Source organism: Caretta caretta, chromosome 7 (assembly GCF_965140235.1).
Source record: "Caretta caretta isolate rCarCar2 chromosome 7, rCarCar1.hap1, whole genome shotgun sequence".
NCBI classification, from domain to species: Eukaryota; Metazoa; Chordata; order Testudines; family Cheloniidae; genus Caretta; species Caretta caretta.
This window is the reverse complement of record NC_134212.1, coordinates 76,638,516-76,665,806: the sequence shown is the minus strand read 5'-3', so window position 1 is coordinate 76,665,806 and position 27,291 is coordinate 76,638,516. Positions and strand designations below refer to the sequence as shown.

At 42.2% G+C, this 27,291-nt stretch overlaps 1 protein-coding gene across 3 annotated transcripts in view; it reads left to right on the top strand.

Moving 5' to 3' along the window:
- The window catches only part of FAM13C (family with sequence similarity 13 member C), a 216,625-nt gene that overhangs the window by 125,181 nt on the left and 64,153 nt on the right, over positions 1-27,291 (top strand). For all 3 annotated transcript variants that reach the window (XM_075130810.1, XM_075130808.1, XM_075130809.1), the window contains 3 exons: positions 472-528; positions 6,295-6,493; positions 16,350-16,471. In XM_075130810.1, the coding sequence (XP_074986911.1) occupies positions 472-528; positions 6,295-6,493; positions 16,350-16,471 (378 nt within the window). The remainder of the gene's footprint in view (positions 1-471; positions 529-6,294; positions 6,494-16,349; positions 16,472-27,291) is intronic.

Genomic DNA, 27,291 nt, shown 5'->3' with positions numbered 1-27,291 from the left:
TATTTTTCACCTCAGTAATTTAATTTATACTGGGATTTTTTTCCAGTAGCATTACAAAGGCCAACTGCTCTACAACTGTTAATTTCTTTAATAGGTCTTGGAGGAAAAACTGCACTGTGTGTTAATTACTGTTTATAATACTTTGAGCAAAGTAGGCTATTAGCAATTAAAAAGGAGGATGTCTCCTTTATTTTCTACAATTTTTACAGTAGAAGCTGCATTTTATTTCTAGTAAGACAAAGGAGAGAGAGCAAATGGTGTATCTAATTCTGTAGAAAATCAGATTTTAAAATATCACAACAAACTTTGCAAACAGAGAAACTATGCTATGAATTGACTTCAGTTAAAGCTTGAGAAAGAGGAATGTTTAGATAATTGTACGTGTCACTTCAAACTGACCAGTTTTGTTACTGAAAAGATAAAGTGTACAACTGGCAGAAAGTGAATAATGATTTTATATCCATTTTCAAGGTGTGAAGAGGATACAGAGTCTGTACATGAAGACCAAGCAGCAAACTCCATCCACAGGTATTTACTCTATATCTTATCTGAAAACCCTTGGCAAGGGATCTGACTTTTCTCTTTCATCCCCATCTATCAGGGATCATCTGTTAATGGTACCCAAAAACTCAAGGAACATCATCGCTGTGAATAAAAAATCTTCTAAATTACAGAATAGTTTAGTTTAAGTATTTTTGAGATGAAAATCACCCACGGTATATTTGTGTATTTCTGCTTTTGGACAACACAGCTTAACATTCCAGACAATTTAAAATTTAGACAATTTAAAACCAACTGTATTTCAATATATTTATAGAACTGTCCATACAAGAGAGAGCAATCCACCCAGTAACAATAATAGCTACCCTGGACCAAACTTTCTATCCACAACCCATTTCCCTGGGGGAAAAGTTGGGGTTCGCACTGTGCCTACAAGGTTAACACATCCGGGCTCTAGTGAGCCAAGCAGGGAAAAGCTGGTTCATTAGCTGGGGTCCCAACACAGAGAACGCTGTGTCAACAGACTACTCTCTATTAAACTCCTGAGGGGCTCCAACTGAAGCATCTCTGATAATCTCAGCTCTGGGAGTTCAGACAGGGAAAGAGGTGATCTCGCAGGTAGTCAGGTCACAGATCCTAGGGCTTTATTGGTTAAAACTGACATCCTGGCTTCTATCTGAAAACTGGCAGCCAGTGTAGAGTACAGAGCATGGCCAGTAACCTATTCTCTCATGATGCACTGCTTAATAAGTGGGCAGCCCTACTCTCTCACTAGCTTAAATTTCCGAATGGTTTTGATGTGTAGTTCTATACAGAGTATATTAAAGGAGTCTAACCTCGAAGTAACAAAGGCATGGATAACTACAGCAAAGTCTGCATCTGGGTGGAAAGGTTGTACTCTGCTTGCCAAAGATGGAAGACTTCTGTCCTAGCCCCAGCTTTTACCTGAGCTCTCAAGAGTGTCCCAGGGTCTAATTAAACCACCGAGACTGTGAGTTGCTGTTCTGCATGGTAACCCTTTCCTGCAATCGGGATTCTGATATAATTTTCACCAACTTATCCAGCTGCCTCCCACAAACTACCAACCTTATCTCATTTTTTTTCTGGACTAAGATACGGGGTTGGGGTGGGGGAAAGGAGTGTGAGTGGTGGATGCCTTCCTCTAGGGAGTGACAATGACTGCCTGTGAGGGAGTGGAGGGAAGGGCAGCAGTATGGCTGGGAACATGTCTGGAAGCCCACGAGGTAGGAAAAATGAGACTGGCATGCTTTCCCGCCTCTCAGCTCAAAACCTAGCCTACTCTGGCTGTCCAAATCCTACTTCATGTGCCCTTCTCTCTCCCTTATTTCAATAGACATGGAGGAAATCTAGTAGCCCATAGGAAAGGTAAGAAACTAAGTGGAAAGAGCAAGAAGATATGAAAGGAGGGGGAAGGGAGTTTGCAGAAAGAGGTCATGGATGTAGGAAGGAACGGTTTGTGTGAGAAGAAAGACCAAAATACTAGAAGAGCTACAGCCCTGCTAAACTAATGGCTTCCGAAGCCTGTGGCATTAGGTGATTATATGGGAAAAGATGCTTTTGACTTTTCGTAGGGAAGGCAAAAAGTAGCATCTCTAAGGCCATGTCTATGCTACAAACATTGGTTGATGCAAGTTACGTTGGCATAAAGCTGCCACAGTTAGTATATCACTCATGCATGTGCACTTGGCTCCTTGTGTTGGCTTTGCATGTACTCATCAGGAGTACTTGGGTCAATGTGCGGTATCTTAGTGTGCAACTCACCACCATCTGGAGCACTGTCTCTTGGGAAACTTTGACACTGCATAGTAGGGCAGAAGTGAGTTGCATAGGGGTGACTGGGAGCAAGGGGTCAAGTTCACATCAATCAGCTTTCTCCATTCTATAATGCCGTCCCTACCCCATAATTTTCAGGCCTTTTTTAAAAATCCCACAAAACCCAGCAGCACTTCTGTCTGTCTGCCATCTCTGACAGAAGCATGGAGCCTGAGCTCCCAAGAGTGTCTCAGGGTCTAATTAAACCACTCTTCACTATTGCACTATTGTCATGAGAACTGCAAACACAGGACGAATGATCTCTGGTATTTGCAGAGCCATAGGAAGAACCTCAGCAGTGGGGGGACATGACAATTTTGTGGAGGATAGATTGCTGTGGGACATAGCAAGAACCAATTCAAGGTTGTTGGTGGCATTCACGGGGAAGCTGCAGACAGTAGAGTGCTGCTTCTGGGCCTAAGAAACGATCTCTGACTGCTGAGAATGCATTGTAATGCAGGTTCAGGATGATCAGCAGTAGCTCTAGAATATTCAGATGTGAAAGGCTACGTTCCTGGACCTGGATGCTGAGCTCTTCCCAGCTCTAGTGCAGGGATACCAGAATAAGATGCACTGACAGTTGACAAGCGAGTGGCGATTGCACTGTGGAAACTTGCAACTCCCAATTGCTGCCAGTCAGTAGGAAACCATTTTGGAGTTGGAAAATCCACATGTCATGCAAGTATGCAGGGCCATTAATTGTGTCGTGCTACGCAAGACTGTGACTCTCAGTAATGTACGTGATATAGTGGGGCTCCCAAACTGCGGTGGTGCAATAGATATCACGTGTATCCCTATTTTGGCAACAGACCACCTTGCCCCAGAGTACTTCAACAGAAAGGGCTACTTTTCTATGGTTATGCAACCCTTGTGGATCACCAGGGATGCTTCACTGACATCAGTGTGGACTGGTCAGGGAAGGTTCATTACACACACATCTTTGTGAACATAGGACTGTTCAGAAAGCTGCAAGCAGGGACATTTTTTCATGACCAGCAGATTACCGTTGGTGATGATAAAAGCCAGTAGTGATCCTGGAGGACCCAGTCTATCCCTTGCTTCCTTGGCTTATGAAGTCATACACCAGCCACCTGAACAACACCAAGGAAAGATTCAGCTACCAGCTCAGCAGGGGCAGAATGGCAGCTGAATGTATTTTGGTGGCTGAAGGGATGCTGGTGGTGTTTATGCACAAGACTGGATTTCTGCAAGAGAAAAAAAACAGTGGTTATAGGTACCTGTTGTGTCCTGCATAATATCTGTGAAACAAAGGGGGAAAAATTGCTGCCATGGTGGAGATGGAGTGTCTGTCCCCTGAGTTTGCACAGCCAGCCACAAAGGCTATTAGAGCTCAATGCGGAGCTGTACAATCAGGGGAGGCCTTGAAAGAGCACTTTAGCAGTCAGCCTCAGCAATGCACTATTAATGCATTAATGCCTATTAATTATATGGTGCTTGCTGTGAATTTATAATTATTACACTATGTTTGTCACTGATCCTATGAGTTTTTTGACCTCTACAATAACAGGTAGTGGGAGCTTTCAGTAGTGCTATGCATTCTTCAGCATATGTTATGAAATAATACAGATCAATTATTTACCAAAAATAGATTTTTATTACATAACAAAACCAGTGCAAAAAAAGTGCAATTAAAAAGACATTCAATAAAAACTTCTAAAATAAATTAATGGAACAGAACTTAATAAGGGGACAGAACATTCATGTCCATTTCAGTCCATTTTGGCTACCCATACAGCAACTGTGACTCTCACAAGCTATGGTTTTCCTACTGTCCCTTGATGTGCTCCCTGTCCTTTTTCTGCTGGGACTCCTGGGCCTTTCTTCTGTCTGCTCTTTCTTTCTCCAGGCTGTCTGCAATGTTCACCCACCAAGTACTCTGTTCACGGTCCAATGCAGCACTGGTTTGCATGATCTTGATGAACATCTCCTCCTGTGTCCTCTTCTTTCTCCTCCTTATCATGGTCAGGCAATCTGTGGGTATGGAGGAATACACTGGCAGCATCTATGGATAAACACACAGAGGTTTCATTGTTTGTATAGTGACAGCAGAAAGCACAAGTTAAGTTTCAGAACTTCCTTCCCTTTCTCTCCCTAACATTTTAAACAAGACATGCTTATTGCTACTTCCGCCTTGGAGCACCTGTGCACGACATGGCTATCCAATCCCAGCCATGGTGAGTATGGCCAAGGGCAGGTGTAGGGAAGGGGGGGATATGAGGAAAGAATTGTTTGGTGGCATGCAACAGTAAAATTTTGGCCCTATTTCTATGTATATGAGTGCATGTTAATGGTAGTGAGCATCAGTGCTGTTCTTCCCAGGTGATGGTGATTTTAGCTATCTCACTCCTGAGGGTAACGAAGGCATAGAGAGCACAACAGCTACTTGTGTTCCTAAGCCACCTGGACCCATACTCTGCTAGCCTGTTTACTGCAGTGGTACCTGATGAAGTCAACAGAGACCGGTGTGGGAACGTGTCCTATCACGGAGCAATAAGGCTGTCAATACTAGAAACCTTCAGAAGAAGATTGCAGAGTACCTCCAAGAAAGTTGCAACAAGATCTCTCTCAGGAGAATTCAAGGCACATACCTGTGTCTATAAACCAAGTACTGCTCATGGGCAGCCCAGCTAACTCTGCAGGGAATGACAGCAAATAACAGCTCCGCCTCTCTTAGTTATATTGTTACCTCTTCTAGTATAAGTCAATACCTGTGTCCTGCTATGCTGGGGTCAGGCACCAACTTGACATTTCAACATTACAATGGGAAATGCCTGCATATGCTTACCTGAAGTTCCTTCCCCTGAATAGGGCTCACCCATAGGAAGTTACTGGACTGTGTGGAGTCTTGGGCAGATTCTGGCTCACAGCATAGCTGGACCCCACAGTTGCTTGTCCCCCATCTTCCTCCTCCTTGCCATTCACAACAAGGGGTCTGTGTCTTGGGCTCATTGGAGGGATCCACGTCACGCTGTGGGATGCTGGTGGGGTCTCTGCCAAGTATGCAGATCATTTTAAAAACAGCAGGTCTGTGGCACCAAATCGACTTTTGAGCTCCCTGGCCTTCTGGCAGGCCTGCTGCAGTTCCTTTGCTTTTACACAGCCTTGCTGCTGATCCCTGATGTGCCCCTTCGCTGCCTGTCGATGTCCATGTTTCTACAACTACTCCGTAGCTATGCTTGCACAGCCTCTTCTCCCCACAGGCCTAGATGTTCATCTAAAGCATGGCGTGGCGTCAGCATGGTCAGTTGGGCAGTTGCACACAAGAAGGAAGAGCTGCTAGATGTGCATGTCGAGCTGCTAGATGTGCATGTCGAGTTGGGCAATCGGGAAAAGGCATTTCAAAAATATGCAGGGTTTATAAAGGGAGGGGGGCTGGCTTCTGCTCCCCAGGACCACAGGGCTATAGCGGTCAGTGTCAGGCATTGTGGCACAGCTTCTGGACGACTGCTAGGGTTGGCATAGATCACGGTGTCTGCACTCACACTATGTCGAGCGCAGTAGATCGACCATGGCTCAAAGCCATTTGGGGAGCTGGTGTTACTGTGTTGCTGGAACAGGATGCTTACATCAGCGAGAAACACATTTGAATATAGATGTATGCACAACTAGGTCAGTGAAAGGCAACTTATGTCGACTTACCTTTGTAGTGTAGCTCAGGCCTCACTGAGGCCACATAGTTTACAGGCACCTAAATTACAGTTGCTTAAGTTACTCTGTATACAAATGTGTACTAATGCATTTAGCATATGGTCTGATAATAAACTCCAGACTATAATGGAGACTTGTTTTATTAATGTACACAATGTTTAGCTCGTATATGTCCTTACCCTGGCAATGCTAACATATCAAAACTGAGACTTTGGCACCAGTCCTCCTCAGTATTGTTCTGAGAGATGGCTAAAATCCTGCCTTACACCTTTTGGTTTTATTTTCTTCTAGAGATGAAAACAACAAAGAAAACTATCCCAACAATACTACAGTCTTAGAGGACAGCCAGCCAGCATTACAAGACACCCAGCAGCACGTGGAACAGACAGCCCATGACTGCACACTACGGGTTGGAATGGGCAACTTAAAATTAAGAAAGCCCAAAACCATTGCAAAACTAGAAAATGGGAAAAACCATGAAGAAAGTCAGGTAATAAAATAAAGCTGATCTGTTTTTGCTAGATATTTATGGTGCAGTGTCATAGCAGGAATATGTTTTAAATGCAAAGTGATGCAAATGATAGCATTATTAATCCCTGCTCTGACTCACCTCCACAATGATTTGGGCCATGTATCTGGTGCAAGTGACACTGCAGTTGAAGTAATTCTTTCAGTAAGGGAATCATGCAGAATCAGTGAGAATTCCCTGACATAGTGATTGTGAATCCACAACTTCTCACTGCTGTGAGTAAGGTTGTCACAGTATGGCCCATAGTGAGGATGTGCAAATTATTTCTCCTTCTGAGTTATCTTCTTGTATTTCCTGGATGTGCTGGAATAATGGCAAGATCTTTCTCTTTTGTGGCTTGTGCTAGAGATTTAAACTGGGGTCTATGTCAAACCTCTAAATGCTGTAATGTTTTATTAATTCTTAATTATTAGGAGATATTTGGTAAGGTGGCTGGAAGATGTTATATCTCATCCCTTTATCCCATTCAGTAGTATGAAAAATTAGTGAAAATAATATACTCGGGGTATGTCTACACTACAGCTGAGAGTGACTCTCCCAGAAAGGGTAGACAGACTCTCACTGGTGTATCAGGAAAAGCAGCTCATCATGAGGGCATAAAGTAAGGTGGAGAGATGATTGGTCTCTTACCCTCTTGTTAATTATTTTTCTTGCTACCCTGAGTCTGGAGGGGAAACCCCCCCAATAAACCATGACTTTTCCTGTGATACAGTGCTTGGATTGGGAAACAAAAAAGTGATGAGTTCCACTCATACCTGCTGTTCCCCAGGTCCTGTTTCCAATCAGTGAGAAGCGTGGGTACCATTCTGCCCCCACCTCTGAACTGAGCACTGATGCAGTATAGTATCTCAGCGAACAGAATTAGCACTATGAATATGATTCGTCCCCACATAAAATAAATGTTACTTCATCACAGGAAGTTAAAGTACCCTCATCACTGATTAGGTTATACTTTGGGCCCTGATCCAGCAATGAGCTCTCCAGGGGGAGACCTCTTTGACTCATTGATTTCAGTGGAGTCTGCCCACATGGAACAGTTTGCTGGATTGAGGCTTTCTGGGAAAAAGGCGCACATTTTACAAACTCCTAGTTCACTCTCATATAAGAGAATATGCATTCAGTAAGCCCCATCTGCAGGCCCGGTGTGGCTGCATGAGCCTCTAGATTTGTTTTGTTGTTTTCTTGAACCAAGTGCACATCTGGCACCCAGGCTGTTGTTTAAAGTGCTTATGAAAAGTAAGGGCTCTGCTTGTAGAAATGTTCAGGGGCAGGTTTTCAAGTCAAGAGCTCCAATATACTATAACCTTCAAACTCTAAAGCGCTTTGTCTGTTTTACTAACTGATTGTATCTAATCTGCTTCTTTCCATTCTGACTCTCTGCTTTACTTGAAATTGAAAACAAAGTGTTGTTGTTTTTCTAGTAGCTGCTGATTATATGGCAAGTTGTCATTATCTTGAAAAAGGGAAAGAGACTGATGATTTGAAACAGTGTGCTACTGTGCACGCCTGGGCTCCTTCTAAACATATTGCCACCACCAAGCCTCTCAGCAAGCTCACAACTGTACACATAAGGCAGCCAATATGCATCTGACTGGCTCTGCTGCCTAATTTTGTTCATTTGAAAATGAAAATGAGAGTGCTCTCCACAAAATGATTGTCATTCTAGCTCAAGTGATTCCCTATTTTTATTGACACAGAATGTTCCTTTAATGACATCCTCTCCCCAATTTCACTCCTACAATGCGTAAAGAAGCATTTATTCAAATCATGACAATATCTAATTACAGATTTTGCTTTGACATACCAGAGATTTGATGATTATTCACATCTCTGTGTTAGTAGCTACTAAGCTCTGAGCAGTTACAACACCTTGAGCTGCTCCTGACAGAATTTAGCTCTTTAATAACAGAACAAGTATTGAGCTATTGAGAGTTAGGGACAGAATTGGTGCACTTATTTGATACACAGCAATCTGTGTGCATAGGGCCAGAGTCTATAAGTTTCCATCAGTGGAAACCCAGATGCATGGCTATGGTAGTGGAAAGGCTGTGTAGAGGGAGCGGTATCTCTGTATACATAAAAGAATAGGGCAGAAATTACAGGTGAACTGGTGCTGGGACATGTTGCAATGGCAGAGGTAAATCCTAGAAAAGTAACAGGATGTCAGACTAAAGAGCAAAATAAAAATAGCACATGGCCAAAAATAAATCTATAAATGTTTATATGCCAATGCAAGAAACTTACAAGGATGGGAGTAGGTGGGAAAGCAAACTAGAATACCTGGCAATGGAGCTTGATACGTGATCACATTTCGAAAGACCTCAGCACTCAGTTCCCGTTCTTGCCAGTGGGAGCTGTTTAGCATTGCGCACTACTGAAAATCTGGCCATTCATTAAGATGTCCAAAAGTGAGCCTGAGTTCTTTTGAACATATAGCCCATAATGGGCATTGTGAAACTTGAACAAATTTCAGAGATCAGTGGGATACTGGGATATGTGGCTATGAACTGAACAGGAAGGACAGATGTGGGAGAGAAGCATGAAACCTAAAAGATTCTATAGAGCTAGGGCTGGTCAATTTTCATGACATTTTTTCTAGGAAAAAAATGGAAACAAAGCATTTCAGAGTGGAGCCCTCTGATTTTTATTTTGAAAGGACTGTTTTAAAAAATATTATTTTATATTGGTTTGTAGTTTGTGTATATTAATTTTTATTTTATATTATATTTTAATTTAAAAACCATTATTAAGCCCTTGTTTTAAAATAATATAAAATTATATAATACAATAAAGCATGCAAATAAAACAAAAATGTAAAAAAGCCAAACATTTTTATTAACCCAAAAGAAAATTTTTCAGAAATTTCATTTTGTGGCAAATATTAAAACTTTGATTTTTTCATTCTGATAATTTTGAAATGCCAGAATTTCCTGTAGATAGAAATTTTGACCAGCGCTATATAGAATCTAATGTGATAACATGTCTGAGTGAAGAGGACTATGTAGTTGAATCTGTACAGACACAAATGCCATGTGATAGACACAAATATACTAGTAGGGAGTATTGTAGCCTGCTATAAAGATGATTTAGAGACAACTTTGCACATAACGCAGAACTAGACCAAAGAATTTAATAGAGAATAATAGCCTTTCCATGGGCATTTTGAGCTGTACTGTAGATTTCAATAGCTGGTATATAATTCTCGATTAAATCCTAGTTGACAGTTCACAACAGTTACACAGAAATTATCATCTTCTGTTTAAAATCTATACATGTTTTTCTGTAAGGGTATGAAGACCTCGCATAAACCCCACCTACCAGAAAGCCTAAGGGGCGGGCAGTGTGGCATCACAACCTATCCTCCCTTAATGCGAATCCATTCTAGGGAATATGGGCAGGGGCATCAAGCACAGGGAGGTGAATTTACATCTCCATCAAACAGTTTGAGTGCATCAGGGAGAAGGCTCAGGGGAGACTTGATCAGACTATAAGAACCTACACAGGGAGCAGAAATTTGACAATACAGTGCTCTTCAATCTCTCAGACAAAGGTATAACAAGAACCAAAGGCTGGGAGTTGAACCTAGACAAATTCAGACTGGAAATAAAGTGCATTAATGGAGAGGGTAATTAACTATTGGAGAAACCTACCCAGGGTTGTGGTGGATTCTTTATGTCTGGAAATTTTTAAATCAAGATTGAAAATTTTTTCTAAAAGATATGCTCTAGCTCAAGCACAGCTGTTGGATTTGAAACAGGAATTAATACAGGGAAGTCCTATGGCCAGATTTCAGCAGGAGGTCAGAGTAGATCATCACAATGGTCCTTTCTGGCCTTAAAATCTGTGGATCTATAAATGGTTCCTATGGTCTATATCTGTTTTGTTTCCCAGAGCCACTTTAGTGATTCTGAAGTATTAATCTACTATAAATCAAATGTTATGGGCCATTGGAATACCAAAATCAAGTATGTACAGTATATAGTCTGGAGAGACAATATAAGAAGTGAGGTTTTGGAATTCAAAGTCTGCTTTTCTTGATTAATCCCCTTCCTCTGTAGCTCATCTTTGATTCACATTAACATGAATTTGGATTATGAAATGATTCACCTTTAAATTCTTTTCTGATTCTGAGCTCACCAGCTAATAAGTAGAGCAAATAAGTCCTATTTCTCAGTCTAATCGCTAGGGTAAAGGACTAAGAAAAGTAAATGGTAACTTGACACAAATCCCAAGAAACAGAAATGCAGATGCTACATGAAATTCAGTACTTTGGTATAAATTAAATGGAAAAATACATTAATACAAAAGCACCCCTATTAATTCAACATTAAAGTTATGGTTTTAAACACACAAGAGTCAGAGAACTGAGTAATGCAGCTATGTCAATATACACCGGCTGTGGGTGGCTTAGGCATGAAATTCTCACCAAGGTTTTAACTCTGCATCCATGCATAGATATATTTTTAACAGCATCTTTCATGACTTGATCATAGCTATTGATCAGTGAGGTAAAAAGAAAACTGGGTGCTCTGAGAAGGAGAGAGCATGTGGTTTCTGTCTCCGGCCAACCTTTTCTATGGGCAGGGCACCCTGCCTGTGGCCTTCTAGGACTTGCATGAAGTAAAAATGTTGCTGGAAGGAGTCCAGGGTGATCCTTGCATTGTTGTGCACCCCCAACATTTTCACTGTTTGATTTCCATATAAACCAGTTGCAGCGATTTGTAACTTTTTAAAGGCAATACTATAATGATACCTATTGGTACACTACCTATTTCTTATCCTGTTTGGAGTGGCTTGCATCCCAGGGGAGCTGCCAGCTTGGAGCAGTCCCACGTTCAGGACTCAGAGCGAACAATTGCAATTGTGCCAGGTTTCTGAGTGGGAGAGCCAAAGAAGGAAGGCCTCAGCAGTCTCCCGCTTTGTGTACGGTACCTGTGCATGGACTAGGAGTTCTTTGCTCTTTGGGCTAGGAGTTCTTTGGTGTTCTCACCTTTTAAAGAGCAAACAGTACTTTAACAGGGTACCATGTAGGCACGATTTTGCTAGTGTTAAAATTCACCACAAGAATGCAATTAAATAAGTGAATGTGGTATTCACTACTGATTCCTTAAATGAGCTGATGAGGATGAGGCAAATGAGTTGAAAGGTTCAGAAAACACCAAGATGCACTATTTTATGCATCCATCAACGTTTTAAGGACCTCCTCCAGTGCCTGGCTGTTTTTATCTTACCACCTGTGACATTGGTCTGGGTGATCCCCAAAATAAGAGGCCTTCTGTCACGGTCTGCCCTGTAACCTTGGGTGTGTTAATGCTGTGCTGCTATGGATCAGATCCCTGACAGCAGCAGCAAAAAAGACTCACTCTGACATATACTCTCCTCATAATTTGCACACCAGAGACCTGCTTGGGGTAAAAAAACCCACAAACCCTAAAAGCTTATTTGAGAGAAAAAAATCATAGATGAAATAGCAGGGGAAGCAAACATACAAGTTGCACAGAAAATAAACATAAAGACACAACCTCAGGCTTTACACCTCTATATTAGGTAAAATCTCTTCTCTAATACAAGTTACCTATTGCCTTTGAACAGTTTCCCAGTGTACCCCCTAATGTATAGAGGGGATACAGCATTTTACAGGCTCCTGCCTGACTGCCGACCACCCCACTGTGAGATGGAGCTGAATGTTACAGCACAAATTATGAGCACCATTTATATATTCACTAACATTTTAAATTCATAACCACAGTCTGTAAACATATCTCATAATGATTGTTAAGTTCAGAACATTACCTGCTTTCATAAAAGGCCTTAGTTGACATATATTTATAGCACAATGACATTGTGTACGATCAGTTGATTCAACTGCTTTTTGGGGGAGGGGGGTTTCAACCTGCCTGTTCTCCCCATGGGGTGTCTGGACCCTGACTGACACTTAGCCATGACACCTTGTGCTTTGATACTATCAGATTTCATAAGTCAAAGAAAGTGGGTCCAGTTCAAGATTTGGATGGGAGATGTGTGTTAAATTGTACATATGGTTCAGCAGAAGACATTCTTCCCTCCAGGTCTGTACAAAACAGCCTCAGCATAATAGCAGGAAGGGACACTGCACTATCAGAGATGCTCTCTTTCAGGTGAAATGTAAAATCGAGGTCCTGAACACATGTGGTTTATGAGGAGCCAATTGCATCTTTCTAAGAAAAGTGTACATCATTTTAGGATTATGGTGTAACCCTAACAGAAACAAACTTGATTTTTAGGCAATTTTGTACCAGAATTGTGCTTTTGTAGTGCAACAAAATCCAACCTTTGTGTGTCAAGGGCATCCAATAGTATTATATTTCATTGTAATGTATTTGTTTCTCCTTATCTTTGGGTTAAGATTTATGAATGTTGCGTGTGGTAAATGGCATGTGAAAAAGAAATCTCTGGTCACTGCCGAGAAGACACAGTGCTGTGTAATCACTACTGTGGTATTTGCTGTACACTTGACACACTATTCAGGCAACAAGAAAATATCATTCTTCTTAAAAAATCTGAAGATAAATCAGTTTGGGATATTCCTTTTTCCTTCCATGAGCTAAAACTTCTGGAAGAGACACACAAAACATCCTGATATGCTGGGTCCCCGTTCTGCCAGTGCTTTTTAATTACTGGGTAAAAATGAAATAAATTCTAAAAAATAAATGTGTACATGTTTAAGTGAATTAAGTTGGGTTTCTGTTGCCTTTCAATTCATTGCCCCAGTCACAACAAACTGAAACTGATGGTGGTGGTACCAGGAAGTCCAAGAGAAGATTGCATGGCTGAGGGTTGCTTATGAGAGAAAGGGAAGCCTTTTACAATTATACAAGGGGACAGATTTTGCTCTTCTTTAAAAAGGATCTTCCCCATGTGCTGAACTCTTATGGTCCAACTCAGCCTTGGAAGGTCGAACTAGCTAATCTAGTGGTGGAGCATAGACAGTGGAGGACAGAGGGTTTTGTGACTTCACTGGAACTTAGGAGATGTCTGTATAAGTGCAAATTCTGCTACAGACTTACTGCATGACCTTGGGCAAGTCACTAACTCTCACCAGGCCTCAGTTCCCCTTACGTAAAATGGTGCTGATAATACTTCCTTTCTTCCACACTTTCTCTTGTCTATGTAGATGGTAATCTCTTCGGGGCAGGGACTGTTTCTCACTACGTGTATGTACAGCATCTAGCACAATACAGTCCTTGTCTCATCTGGGGCCTCTCACTGCTGTTGTAACACAAATAATAGTAAAATGCCTATTCTGCCCAAGGACTACAAAACATCCCAAGGTTTGGGGGTAAATAGAGTCAGCTGAACTGGTTCAGCCTGCTTTTACCTTGAGCTTTAATTAAAACAGTTGTGTTGACCTATTCTGTCTCCAAGAGTATATCATCATTTTATATAACCCAGGGAAAATCTTGTTTAGCTAATAATGGAAAAACTGGAACAGCTGCAAAAAGTGCCAGTCACTGTAATGTGGATCTCTGTTACCATTTTTGGATAAAATATTATTCATTCAATGCTAAACTAAATTAAATAAATACAGGGGGATCTATGTCATAAAGCTCTGAAGGACATTTTTTTAAAAAAGGAAACTAACAAACAAGGTTTCTTAGTAACCCCATGAAAGTCAAGTAGCATATTATCTTGCCCAGAACAAATGGTAGTTGGCATGCACCAAAGCCGTCTTATACATGAATCAAAAATATTGTTATAGTGTCCTAGGCTGCTGCAGTAAACATAGTGACAGTAGATCTTGCAGGTTCTGAATGATCACTTCTTGGACTTGAGGTTCTATCCTGAAGTAGAAACCACAAGTATAATCTCTTCTTATTAGCAACTTGAGGCCTGATTCCTGTCCCACTTACTCCACTCTGAATCAGGAATAACTCAATTGAACTCATCCCTCAACATAAAAAACTTCAAAGGGACATCCACTGAGAGTATCTCCTAAGCAGAGACATTTTAGAAATTGCCTTAAATTCTGTAGTTTTTGAATAGGCAACAGTGTGAACAGATGTGTGTTCATGTAAAGATGGGTTCCCAATATAGTGCACATTTAAACAAACCTCATGGGTAATGTGTCAGACACAGGGCAGACAGAGAAGCAAATGAAAACAGGCATTTTTGCTGTTGAAGCAGTAGGGGTCTCTGAGGTATATGAACCCTACATGGCAACCACCAAAAATAGGTTGATGACAGCGCTACATTTGTAATGAAAGAGTTGCTGGGACTCCAGCAGGTTTTTTTTTTTTTACTTTTATAACTGATGAGGCAAGCCTAGAGGTGCCAAGACACCTGGCTCAACCCTGGAACAAATTAAGCACTGGTTGATGGACAGAGTGTCTACCTCCACTCCTGTGACTAATTGCCTGAGTAGCAACAGCTGGAGTGAAAGCCTTCCACCCAGGCAGAAGGAATCAGCTGACAGAGTGGGTGAGGAGTACCCTGAGAAACTTCTCAGCAAGGGTTGGCAATGAACCACCTAAGGTATGGACCCAGCAACTCCCGCAGAGGGTAGGGTGAGATTGCTGGGAATAGCAGCTAGGTGGATTTCTTTCCCTCCACCCTACAAAGTAGGGGAAAGGGTTGGACTTAGAGGTCTATGTAGTCAGGCCCTTAGCTTAGGACAGGGAGCTAAAGAATAGCCAACATTGGCCAGAAAACTAGGAGAACAAGGTCTTAAAGGTCTAGAGTACCTTTTCGTTGCTCCTGGACAGAGAGGAGGGGGCTTCATTCTGCAAACTCTTCCATGAGTAGTCTCACTGAAGTCATTCGGTGGATTTCTAGGGTTGGGCCCTAAAACAGCAGCAAAATAAAATACTCTAGCAGTGGAAACAAACATGTTACTGTGCAAAGTACATTTATTTTCAGATTTCTAAATTGCTAGCATAATAATGGAGAAGAAAAAATTTATTTGCCCTTTTAAATTTTCAGAACACTGTATCAACTTACTAATCTTTATAACACCCCTGTGTGATAGGGAGGTATTATTACTCCATTTTACACATAACAAAACTGAGGCAGAGACTGTTTGTTTGAGTGACTAATTCAAGTCCACAGGGCTAGGTATTGAGACCCTGAGCTAAAATTCAAGCCTTCCTAATTCCCAGTCCTGGATTCCATTCACGAAACCAACCTGGTTTCCCCCCCCCCCCCCCCCGACACACAGCATCCCCATGGCAAGGTGACTGAATCAACAGATTCCGTCCCACGCACCTTCCCTCACTCTAAAGTAAGATTTTTATTAGTAAATAAAGTAAATTAGTAAACTGAAAAAATCAGTTGCAAATTTGAAAGCTGATCCTACAAACCCTTACTCATATGAACCAAGATTACTTTTGTGAGTCAGGGTTTTCAAGATGGGGCCCATACTAGAAATCTTTCTCGTTATTTGATTGAATGATCTGGAATCAAATATAAATATTTATAGATAAACATATTGAGCAGTAAGTGTAGGACACACATTGATGTCTGCTGTCTAAATAATGAATGAATAGAAACAGAAGATTTGTCCCATTGGTTCTTTTTGTACACAATCTGCTTTCAGAAAACATTGTACAATGAAGAATGACAGTGGTTTGGGACCTTTTATAGTTATTGCTATCCATTTGTTATTACCATAGTCAGGGGAATAACTCCTTAAAAAATCAGTATAGAGCATTTCCCCCCCCTGCCTCCCGCCCCATGAGCTTTGTTTCCTTCAGCTGTTTTTTGTGTTGTTTTTTTTTTTTTAAAGCAAAATGTACATATCAGCCAGGCCTGTGCTGACAGGGTGCTCTGTTGGTTTCTGCAGGAGAAGGAGAATGTATTGCCAGGATTCTCAGAATGTCAGGGGAAAACAGGAATGTCTGCTAATGACTACACCCAGAACGTGGCTTTCAGATGCCAGGAAACAGTCGTAAACCTTCAACCAAGGTAGGCTTTAACTGCAAGAAATGCCAATGTGTATGCTGCCTGCTGTATAAAATATTCAAGTTCCTGACTTTCATTGGCAGTTGTATTCTTTATTTAGAGTCCTAGAGCTGTTCACAGATAGTAAAGCGGATGGAGATAACATACTTCTTTAACTTTAAATTTCCAAGCAAGATGAACATTTGTTCCCTCATCTTAATTCAGAACTTTCAATTCCCTTGGGCCAGTTTCAGAAACATCCTGTCACTTTCCCCTCCTCCCTTGCCTCACTGATTCTCAGATCTGTGTTTCTACTGAGAAGTCAGGGAATGGCAAGCGCAGGCATAGTTTTGATACTGTGATTCACTTAAGGATAAATCAGGCCCTGAATGCAGTGGAATCAGTCTAGTTCCATCAGGGAGGGTCCCATGCAGTGCAGCCCCACACCCTGTTCACCTCAGAGCTCAATGGGGATTCCTTGGGCCCTACACAAGAGGTGTTTGCAGTGCAGGGGACTACACAGATTCATGACCTAACTCACCCCCATTTAATGGGGCACAGCAATTTGGGAGCTACTGTAGCCAAAGATCCATAGCAGCTATGAAGCAGCCTAGAGGAAGGACTCCTTTCTGTTTCAGCCTACATAGCCTCCCCAGTGTCCAATGTGTTCACGTAGATTATGTCACAAGGAGAAGATTTGGCCCTTATTGACAGGATTGGATTCAGTGTTGAGGATTACACTGTGCTGAGCCTGCAGTTCTTGAGTCACCACTTTAAAAATCAGTCTGAAACACCAGATCTCTTACAGGATGGCTCAACACCACTAAGCTGGATATAATGGTTCTCTTGGGTGAACGTAGGAGTGACTGTCTTGTATATTTTCTTTTTTCACTGTCTCAAGTGGCACCCCGCGTTTAGTACTTTTAGTGCCTGAATCAGGAGAGGGTACCAACCCCAGTCACTCTGAAGTCCCTAGTGCCAACTGTTCATAAAAACACGCTGAGTAGTGTCCCTACTGCATCTTGCTGGAGAATATTATCCAATCTATGCAAGGGGCCAAGTGGCAAGAGGAGTCAGGAAAAGAATCACTTTTTAGAGGGCCTGTAGAAGCAGCTTTCTTCCCCAGAGTGCTGGATGGGTCAGGGGACAGCTCATGGAAATATATAGTGCTTTTCCCTTCTCAGGCACTGGTTCAAATTGGGACTAGGTTAGTAGTGACAATTCTAGTCTAATGGCAGTTTGGTGCTTTATGTGAAATAAGCTGATCGCCTTCAGTTATGTTTTTTAGTAGGCAACCATCCCAAATGACACTAATTCACACTCTTGGGCGCAGTCTTAATAGAGTAGCCGAGGATTTAATTGGCTTTCAAAGTGAACTGCTTTCAGCCTCTACGGCTGGTATCCCCAGTATAAGTTGATGCACAGTAATGTGGGCTAGATCCATTCAGGCTTCTGCGGGTCTAATACCTGAGGGAGGGCACTAATAAATTATCCAAGGGACAGTGGTGCAAAAATGCTGCAACTGGCTTATGGCAGGGTGGATGTAGAGGGCTAGCGCGGGCTAAAAGGTTAATTGGTCAGTGGGAGTATGTGATCGTGACAGAAATCAGGGAGGGTGCTGATGCCAGCGGTACACCCTGGCATAGGCCTGGATCTTAAAGCTATTTAGGTGGCTAACTGCCATTGATTTCAATGGGTGTTAGATAGCTAAATACATTTGAGGATCTGGGCCACAGTTCCCCTGGCAGGAAGCTGCTGGTTGCCTTCACTGTGCTAGAAGGAGGAACTCAAGGAGGTTAGTCGCTAGAAGGAGGAACTCACTGAGGTGAGTTCTTGGGACTTACCTATCAGAGAAAGGTGTAATTCATAGCTCCCTGTACTACATTAAGTGAATCTGTCCCCTGGTATCTAACTTGTATAAGTTTTGCGAGCTCATGTTCAATCTCCCAATTTGAACCAGTGTCTTAAGAGTTGAAAACTACTATGCATTTTCATTAGGTGTGCCCTGACCCATGTCCTAGGTAGCTAAACGACGCTTAGGAAATTTTCTCTGACACAGAAGCTTAAATGAACATACCATAAGGCAGCAAGGCTAAGAAAATGACTTGTTATGGTCATTCCTTTTGTTAAAGTTTACTTAAAATACTGAGCACAATGGCATCCCTCATTTCAGAATTCAGATACTTATAGCACAGCATTTCTAAAACTGGGGTGCGTGGACCCCTGGGCTGTGGCTCCTAGGTGGGGGGGCAGAGGGGTCTCTGCACACTGCGCCTGCCCACAGGCACACACACACCCCCGCCGCAACTCCCATTGGCCACAGTTCCTGGCCAATGGGAGCTGCAGAATCGACGCTCAGGGCGGGGGCAGCACGCCCCCCTGCACCTCCCCCTCACCTAGGAGCCACAGCCAGAGGAATGTGCCGGTTGCTTTCGGGAGCATCCTGAGGTAAGCTCCTCACCCTCTCCCACAACCCAACCCCCCTGCCCCAGCCCAGAGCCTGCACCCAAACTCCCTCCCAGAGCCCATGTCCCCTCCTGAACTCAAACCCCTTCCCCAGCCTGGTGAAAGTGAGTGAGGGTGGATGAGAGGGAGCGACAGAGGGGGGGCAATGGAGTGAGCAGGGGTGGGGCCTCGGAGAAGGGGCAGGGGTGGGGCACCAGGGAAGGAGTGCGGAAGGGGCCAGGCAAGGGCTGGTGCGGGCGGTTGGTGGTCCCTGAAAAATTTTTAATCAAAATGTGGGTCCTTGGGTTGCTAAAGTTTAACAACCGCTTAATATAGCCAATATTTATAGCTGAAGGCAATTACTCAATCAGTTCTGGATGGGATGAAGGAGGGGTCTTGTGATTAAGGCACAGGACAGGGGGTGAGGAGGTGCTGGCTAACTATGTCCCAGACTTTCTGTGTGTCCTTGAGCAAATCATTTACTTCCTTTGTGTCTCATCTTTTCTATCTGTAAAATGGGGACATTAATACTTACTTTCCTAACTTGCAGTGGTGTTATGAGGGTAGCCTCTTTAATGTTTGTGGGCAGGCTGAGGTCCTTGGTCTGAAGGTGCTGTAGAAATTCTTATTTACTTTGTTCTTCTAAGAAGATTCCCTTTATGGATGTGATATCATAGCTGTTCTTTAAAAAAAGAAGTTAAAGTGAGAAATGGTAATTGCGGGCAGAGCTGATAGCACTGCCTCTAGTTGTTTGCATAACACTTTCCACTACAGTAAAACCCCTATTTTATTAATTAACTGGGAATTGAGGTGTTCATAAAATTAAACATCTCAAAATTACAGTATGTACCACGTGTAAGTTAATTTAATATAATGATAATGTGTATATTTCTTACCATTCAATGCATACAGTGTGCCTATTACAATCTTGCTAATGGATTGCACTACATCAAACAGTACTATACATACATACCGTGCTGTTAGTGTCCCTGTAGTCATTGGTGAAATAAATTACTGCTCACTGCTTAAGCACATACACATGTACCTTGTAGATCAAGAGATAAAAATGGTTTATCTAACGAGTCGTTCATATAATGAGAGTTCTACTATTTAAGATCCTGTTTTCAATTGTTTATAACTTTGAAAAACTTGAAGCATCTGGGCTGAAATATTCCATCGTGGACGGTTGTTCCAGGCCGAAGAAACAGTGGTGGGTTTTTGTTTGTTGTTTTAACTTTCAACAAAATCGGTTCAGAATGAGGCTAAATGAAAATATATTGTATTTGCCTCACCTCAGGCAGCTCCTGGAAGCAGTGGCATGTCCCCCATTTAGCTCCTACATGGAGGCGCAGGCCAGGCTGCTCTATGCAGTGCCCCGTCTGCAGGTGCCACCCCCGCATCTCCCATTGGCCATGGTTCCCGGCCAGTGGGAGCTACGGAGCTGGAGCCTGGGCGGGGGAAGCGCGCGGAGCCCTCTGGCTGCCCCTACACGTAGGAGCCAGATGGGGGACGTGCCGCTGCTTCCGGGAGCTGTGCGGAGGCCACAGCAGGCAGGGAGCCTGCCTTAGCCCTGCTGCGCCGCTGACCGGACTTTGAACGGCCCAGTCAGTGGTGCTGACCAGAGCTGCCAGGGTCCCTTATTGACCAGACATTCTTGTAGAAAACCAGACACCTGGCAATCCCACCTGTCTACTGTTTTCCACTAAATCCTTTCTAAAAAATCTTGTTTTATATAAAGCTATGTAAACATTGTGACTCCATGTGACTCCATGATCTTATTGTCTTTACCCTTATCCTTCCTCCACTCCCCAGTGTATGTCATCTCTTAATTTTTGCACTAAATTAGTACTTGATCATGCAATAGGAATCATCCAGGAGGACACTTACACTTGCATGTTCACAGTTCCAAGACCAAGAGCCTTAGTTTATAAACTCTTTGGGGGAAGAACTAGGGGTGAGATCTGTGCTGCATCTCTGAGCAACCCTGAGAAGTGGCTTTTAGCCACCTTTGCTGCTCTGCAATCATGGGCTGCTCCAGGAGCTGAGAGGCCTCCAGTATAATTAAGATCACGCTTAGGTCCTGTTCAAGATATGGCAGACTCCCTAGAATCTCTTGCAGTTCTGCCTAGAATCATCACAGCACTGTACTCTGTGGTCCCAGCCTGATATGCTCCTCCCTCCTCCAGTCCCACTCCCAGCACACCCACAATGGCAGGGCTTGTCAGAGGGTCCTCAGAGAAGGCAGACTTATGCCTGCTTTCTTTAGATCTTACTGGGAAATCCTCCCCAGCAAGTCCTGGGGTTTGAGGGCCCCTTTACACTGCTCTGACTCTTTTAGTAAAGGGGCCAGAGCAGGGGTGAGAATCTCACTCTGAGCCTTCATCTGTTTTGTTAAGCAGCATGCATATCTATGATGTTATATAAATAATATGGTCATGTAGCACAAACGAGCTTAAAAACAATGACACTACCAACAGGAATGCTATAAACAAGTCATGGTAAGGAACAGTGGTCTGGACTGGTGATTGACTGATGTTATAGCCATAATAGCACCGTGAGTCAGGGAAAATATTGTTGGATTGTATTACATTGCTTTGAGGGAATCAATTATAAATTACATTGCAGTTCTCTAAAATCCACTGCTGTGGATTAGATTGTCAGAGACAAAATTGCCAGAGTTAAATTTCCTTTTTGAGTCTTTGTTTGAGGACATTCATTTATCCATGGGTAGAGGAAGAGGCAATTCCAAGTGTCTGCAAATAGGTTGGGTGTTTGATGGAGGTATAGTCCCTGCTCATCTGAAAATACCTGGTGCTTTCTACTTGCAGTATTTTCATCATTGCATTATCATCATTAGCAGAAAAGAGGTGGAACACCTTTGCTTGTGCAGGGTTGTCAACCTAAACAATCTGACTGAAAATATAAAAAACGGACATCAAATTTATAAATAACTAATTGAAACACATTGCAAATTCTGCCTCACAAAAATGAGCTGCATGTAATAAACACCAAACTAGGAGATATCCCTTTTCCAGCATTATTTACTCATCCTTTAGTCAAAATTCAAGAGGATTTCTGCCAGAGAGGAGAATGTTATCAGTGGTTCACAGTCATGCTGGAAGGGCATAATGAGTGGGGTCCCACAGAGATCAGTTCAGGGTCTGGTTCTGTTCAATATCTTCATCAATGATTTAGATAATGGCATAGAGAGTACACTTATAAAGTTTGCGGACGATACCAAGCTGGGAGGGGTTGCAAGTGCTTTGGAGGATAGGATTAAAATTCAAAATGATCTGGAAAACTGGAGAAATGGTTTGAAGTAAATGGGCTGAAATTCAAAAGACAAATTCAAAGTACTCCACTTAGGAAGGAACAATTAGTTGCACACATACAAAATGGGAAATGACTGCCTAGGAAGGAGTACTGCGGAATGGGATCTGGGGGGTCATAGTGGACCACAAGCTAAATATGAGTCAACAGTGTAACGCTGTTGCCAAAAAAGCAAACATCCTTCTGGGATGTATTAGCAGGAGTGTTGTAAGCAAGATGCAAGAAGTAATTCTTCTGCTCTACTCTGCGCTGATTAGGCCTCAACTGGAGTATTGTGTCCAGTTCTGAGTGCCACATTTCAAGAAGGATGTGGACAAATTGGAGAGAGTCCAGAGAAGAGCAACAAAAATTATTAAAGGTCTAGAAAACATGACCTATGAAGGAAGATTGAAAAAATTGGGTTTGTTTAATCTGGAGAAGAGAAGACTGAGAGGGGACATAACCGTTTTCAAGTATGTAAAAGGTTGTTCCAAGGAAGAGGAAGAAAAATTGTTTTTCTTAACCTCTGATGATAGGACAAGAAGCAATGGGCTTAAATTGCAGCAAGGAAGGTTTAGGTTGGACATTAGGAAAAACTTCCTAGCTGGTTAAGCTCTGGAATAAATTGCCTAGGGAGGTGGTGGAATCTCCATCGTTGAAGATGTTTAAGAGCAGATTGGACAAACACCTGTCAGGGATGATCTAGATAATACTTAGTTCTGCCATGAGTGCAGGGGACTGGACTAGATGACCCCTTGAGGTTCCTTCCAGTTCTATGATTCTATGTTGAATGGGACCATAAGCAAGTGAGACTTGTGGCAGCTGTGCCAATATCCGTTCGGTGCACAGACAGGTAATGAAGTCCCAAGTAATTACCAAAGATGTTGAAGGTAACACGAACCACGCATAACGTCTAAAGATATAAAGAAGAGTGAAGTGTACATGATTAAGAATACCAAGCAGACCAGGGATCCCCAACTAGCTAAACAATTTTACTGTTCACTTGTTAGTTCACCAGCTTTTACATCCTGGGCCTGATTCACCGCTGCATTTCTTCCAGTTCTGCACTAGTGTAACTCCAAGTCAGGCCCATTGTCCATCAGTATTAAAATGTACTAGAGCATTTGTTTTAGGTTTATTGCTTTCACCATTTCCAAGTGCACAGTGATTCCAGCCCAGCACTCACTTTTTAAATGAACAACAGACAGATTTTAATAATTCCCAGCTCAGTTTTTGCCAGATTATTGGTAAAAAGAATGAATGCTTAGATAAAATGAAACTTCATGGGCTGTCCATCTGTTGGACCAGGAGATTTTCCTGTCACCTGGAGCATGGGACCGGAACCTCAGACTGAGGGCACCCCTTTGCTTCCTATTGCTGGGAGACCATTGGACAGGCTGCTGTGTAGAAACCTTGGTGCTTTCATTCTCCTTATTTACAAGCACAGAATGGCACAAGAGTTGATGGTGTCTTGTGCTGTCTAGTATGGCTGTGCCACTATCGGTTCCTTTTTTTTATTGAGTTTCTTCTTTATGGTGTATCAATTGTTTTCATTTTGAGTGGAGTTAAAAAGTCTACAGAGTTCTGAATTGTAAATGTTTTTTCGTTACATATACTACCAGTCAATGGGTTGCAGATGCTCAACACTTCTGAAAAATAGGCCATTTTTATTTTGATGCCTAAATATAGATTAAAGAGCCATCCAGATTTGAAAGTTTGGGCTCAGTCCCTGCTCAGTAGAGAAATCTAAATTCATCATGACACAACAAGTGAGGTTCATATACAGATAAGCAGTAGGAGGAACGGGAGAGGGATGATGCGGTGACAATAAGATCACCTGTTAGCCCATGTATGCATCTTGATGGTGTCTGTTCCTTTACTGGGTCCTTTCCTCCCACTCATTTCTCATAGGCAAGACAGCAGAGGGTGAGTTTTAGGAGGTATTTGAATGCAGCAAGAGAGGTGGTCTGGTGAACAGGTTTGAAGAGCATATTCTAATTTAGAGTTTAGAGAAATGGTTAGGGTGATGGAGAAGTACTATCCTGTTGTAGCCTTTGCATATCTGCTTAGTCTTCAGAGCTGTCTGTCCAGCATATTTCATGAGCATTAAAGTCACTTTAAAATATTAAATACCAACTGCCTTGAGGAAACTGGTGCACCCCCATTAAAATTGAGTTTCTAATACTGTTAGTAATTACATTGAATACTATTCTACCAGCCACAAATAATTGGATTTGGATTACTGTAGAGTGCAATCTGCATCTTGGGGAGATAAAATGTATAAGCCCTCCCTAGCAGCAAATGTCGGGATTAGGGGATTTTCTCTCCTTAACCAAAAGGATGGGAAAGCTGTTGTGTGAGCGCTGAAGTACAATCCCAAAAATGTGCTATTAAAAATATTCTTCACATATTAAATGTGATTGGAAGTGTTTTAAAAAATGGAGAGCAATTGTAGAGTTATGTGCTGCATTTCTCAAATATGAGGTGGCACTTTGTTCTTCCATTGTTTATTACACCCTCTTTTTCAAGCTAAATAATATTTCACTCCGTACGGACCTACAGTTCTTCTTATCCTAAAGAATGGGAAAAAAAACCTGGGAAAACTCCAGGCTTACCATGTATTTAAAAGATCTGACTTGAGCAGTTTGGGTCTGTAGCTTGTGGATCATGACCACTTTGACCATGAAATGTTTCCTCTCCAGCCAGAGATGCCTCTTTTCTCAGAAGACAGTGGGTGTGTAACGATGGGTAGCATGTGAATAGGGTCTACATATGCCACTGCAGTTTACGAAGTAGCTACTGCTACGCTGGCTGTGCTGCTTGCACACTAGAAATATACACAAGCAAGCTGTTTTAGGGAACGCACAAAGACTAATCCGAAGCTGCAGTGGGCCCTTGAAAGCAGCATCAAGTCTAATATTTGAATTCAGATATGTATTTTTTTAATCCATCAATCCAGAGAATTTGCTTCATTAGTCCTTATGCAATTTTTCAAATTTCTCCAGTGTTTACAGCATCTACAATTAAAAGTCTGATTTTATTTCAAAATATGACATTAAGAATGACTTCATGCGTGATCTTTAATTCACCTCTTCTGGCCTTGTTCTTAAACAACTGCTCAGAGCTGTTACAAATTGACTCCACCCTGGTGCTGGTAGGAGCTGTATTTATTTTGATGTGTTTATCCTTTTTTCTTTTTTTTTCGGGTCATGCCCACAAACTTTGAAGATATTCCATATGGGCCTTATGTCATCTACACCATGATGTAAACCAGGAGTATCTCTGCTGAAATCAGCGGAGTTACACTCCTGTGAAGTGTAAGTGAGATCACTGATCAAGCCCTTTAAATATTTACTCTGCTGCTTTATAAAATATTAAAAGTAGCAATAACACAGAGAATTATATTTTCTTATTTTTCATGACCTAGATTACGTGGAAGGCAGAGTTGTCCCAATTATTTAAAATTTCTGTTAGCACTTAAAGCAATTTTAATATGTCAGCTCAGATGGAAAATAAGGGTTTCATCCTGCTGCTTTTGAGGATAGTGGTTGCTTTGTAACTGATTTAAATGAGAGCAGGGACAGGCTCTAAGTTATTAAATTACATGTACACTGTTGCCAGGTTACCATCAGTCAATTTGCATTTACCTAGCAGAGTTATTAAGCTTAATTGTAAAAAAGGACTATGGGGTGTTTTTAGCTCAACATGCACATGAACTACCATTAATGTAAGTGGTCTTCACAGAGTGGAAAAAATATTTTGCTGGCTAGAGAAACTTCAGGAAACATCTAGTGTGTGTGAGGGTCTGAGGAACACAGCAGTGAGAGAGTATTAACTACAGTATTATTTTGTACGATACAAACAGTGGAATGCAAGACCATCACACACCAAAAATGCAGACAATAATAGCAACTGAGACCGACAGATGATGCTTTAAGGGTGGTATAAAGTTTTTTTTCCCCCATGAGCTTAAAATAACTGTGGGGCTCATTAGAGGTGGAGCCATGAGTGAGCTAGGCAGGTCAGCCAACACAGAGCCAATACAAACTTTATAGAAGTCCACGCCACATCAGTTCCTCTCATGCTTCTTTTGTTTTTGACCTATGCCTGCCTTTTCTGTTTGAGACATTATGGAAGCAATGGGGCAATTGGTATGAGAGTAGCTTGTTGAATTCACAAGTGCAACATTAAGTCAATAGGCCAAATGAATTTGTCTTGTGGGGGTACTGCTCCACAGATGTCCATCAAGTGGTGCTCACTTGTACCATTGGTTAACTTGCTCAATGTATCTACTGGCTTGAAATTTCTACAAGAATCTGTACACTATAGATATTTAGAATCATACAAGTTAGAGATGAGAGAGACCTTTTACGACTTCCAGTCCATCTCTATCTTCCTGTCAATGCAAAATTGCTCCTTAGACTACACATACTAATGTTTTATCCAGTCTAGTTCTAAATGTCCCAAGCATTGGGGATTCTCCACTTTCCTTGGGAGAGTATTCCATAGCCAAATACACCTCTACCCCGATATAACGCGACCTGATATAACATGAATGTGGATATAATGCGGTAAAGCAGCGCTCTGGGGGGTCGGGGCTGCACACTCTGGTGGATCAAAGCAAGTTAGATACAATGTGATTTCACCTATAACGCGGTAAGATTTTTTTGGCTCCCGAGGACAGCGTTATATGGGCACAGAGGTGTATGTCTCACCATCAGGATACTTTCCCTTATATTCAGCCTACATTTTCCTGTTCTTTGTTTCATCCCATTATGCCTAGTTATAGCCATAGATACTGTATCACACCAAATAATTCTTCCTCTTCGGTACTTACTCCTTGACAGCTGCCCTTCACCCAGTTATTGATCTTGGCCAGGCCTATAGACTGTTTGGAGATGATGCTGTTTTCACTTAATGTGAAGGTGGTTTAGAGCTGTATGTTGTGGGACAGGATGAACTACAATTCAGCAGTCTCCCCTACCAGCTTCCCATAGAAGTTGGGCAGGATGAAGGAGAGGATGGAGCCCTGAGAACTTCCATAGCTGAAGGATCATAAAGATCTCTGGGTATGTCTACACTCCAATTTG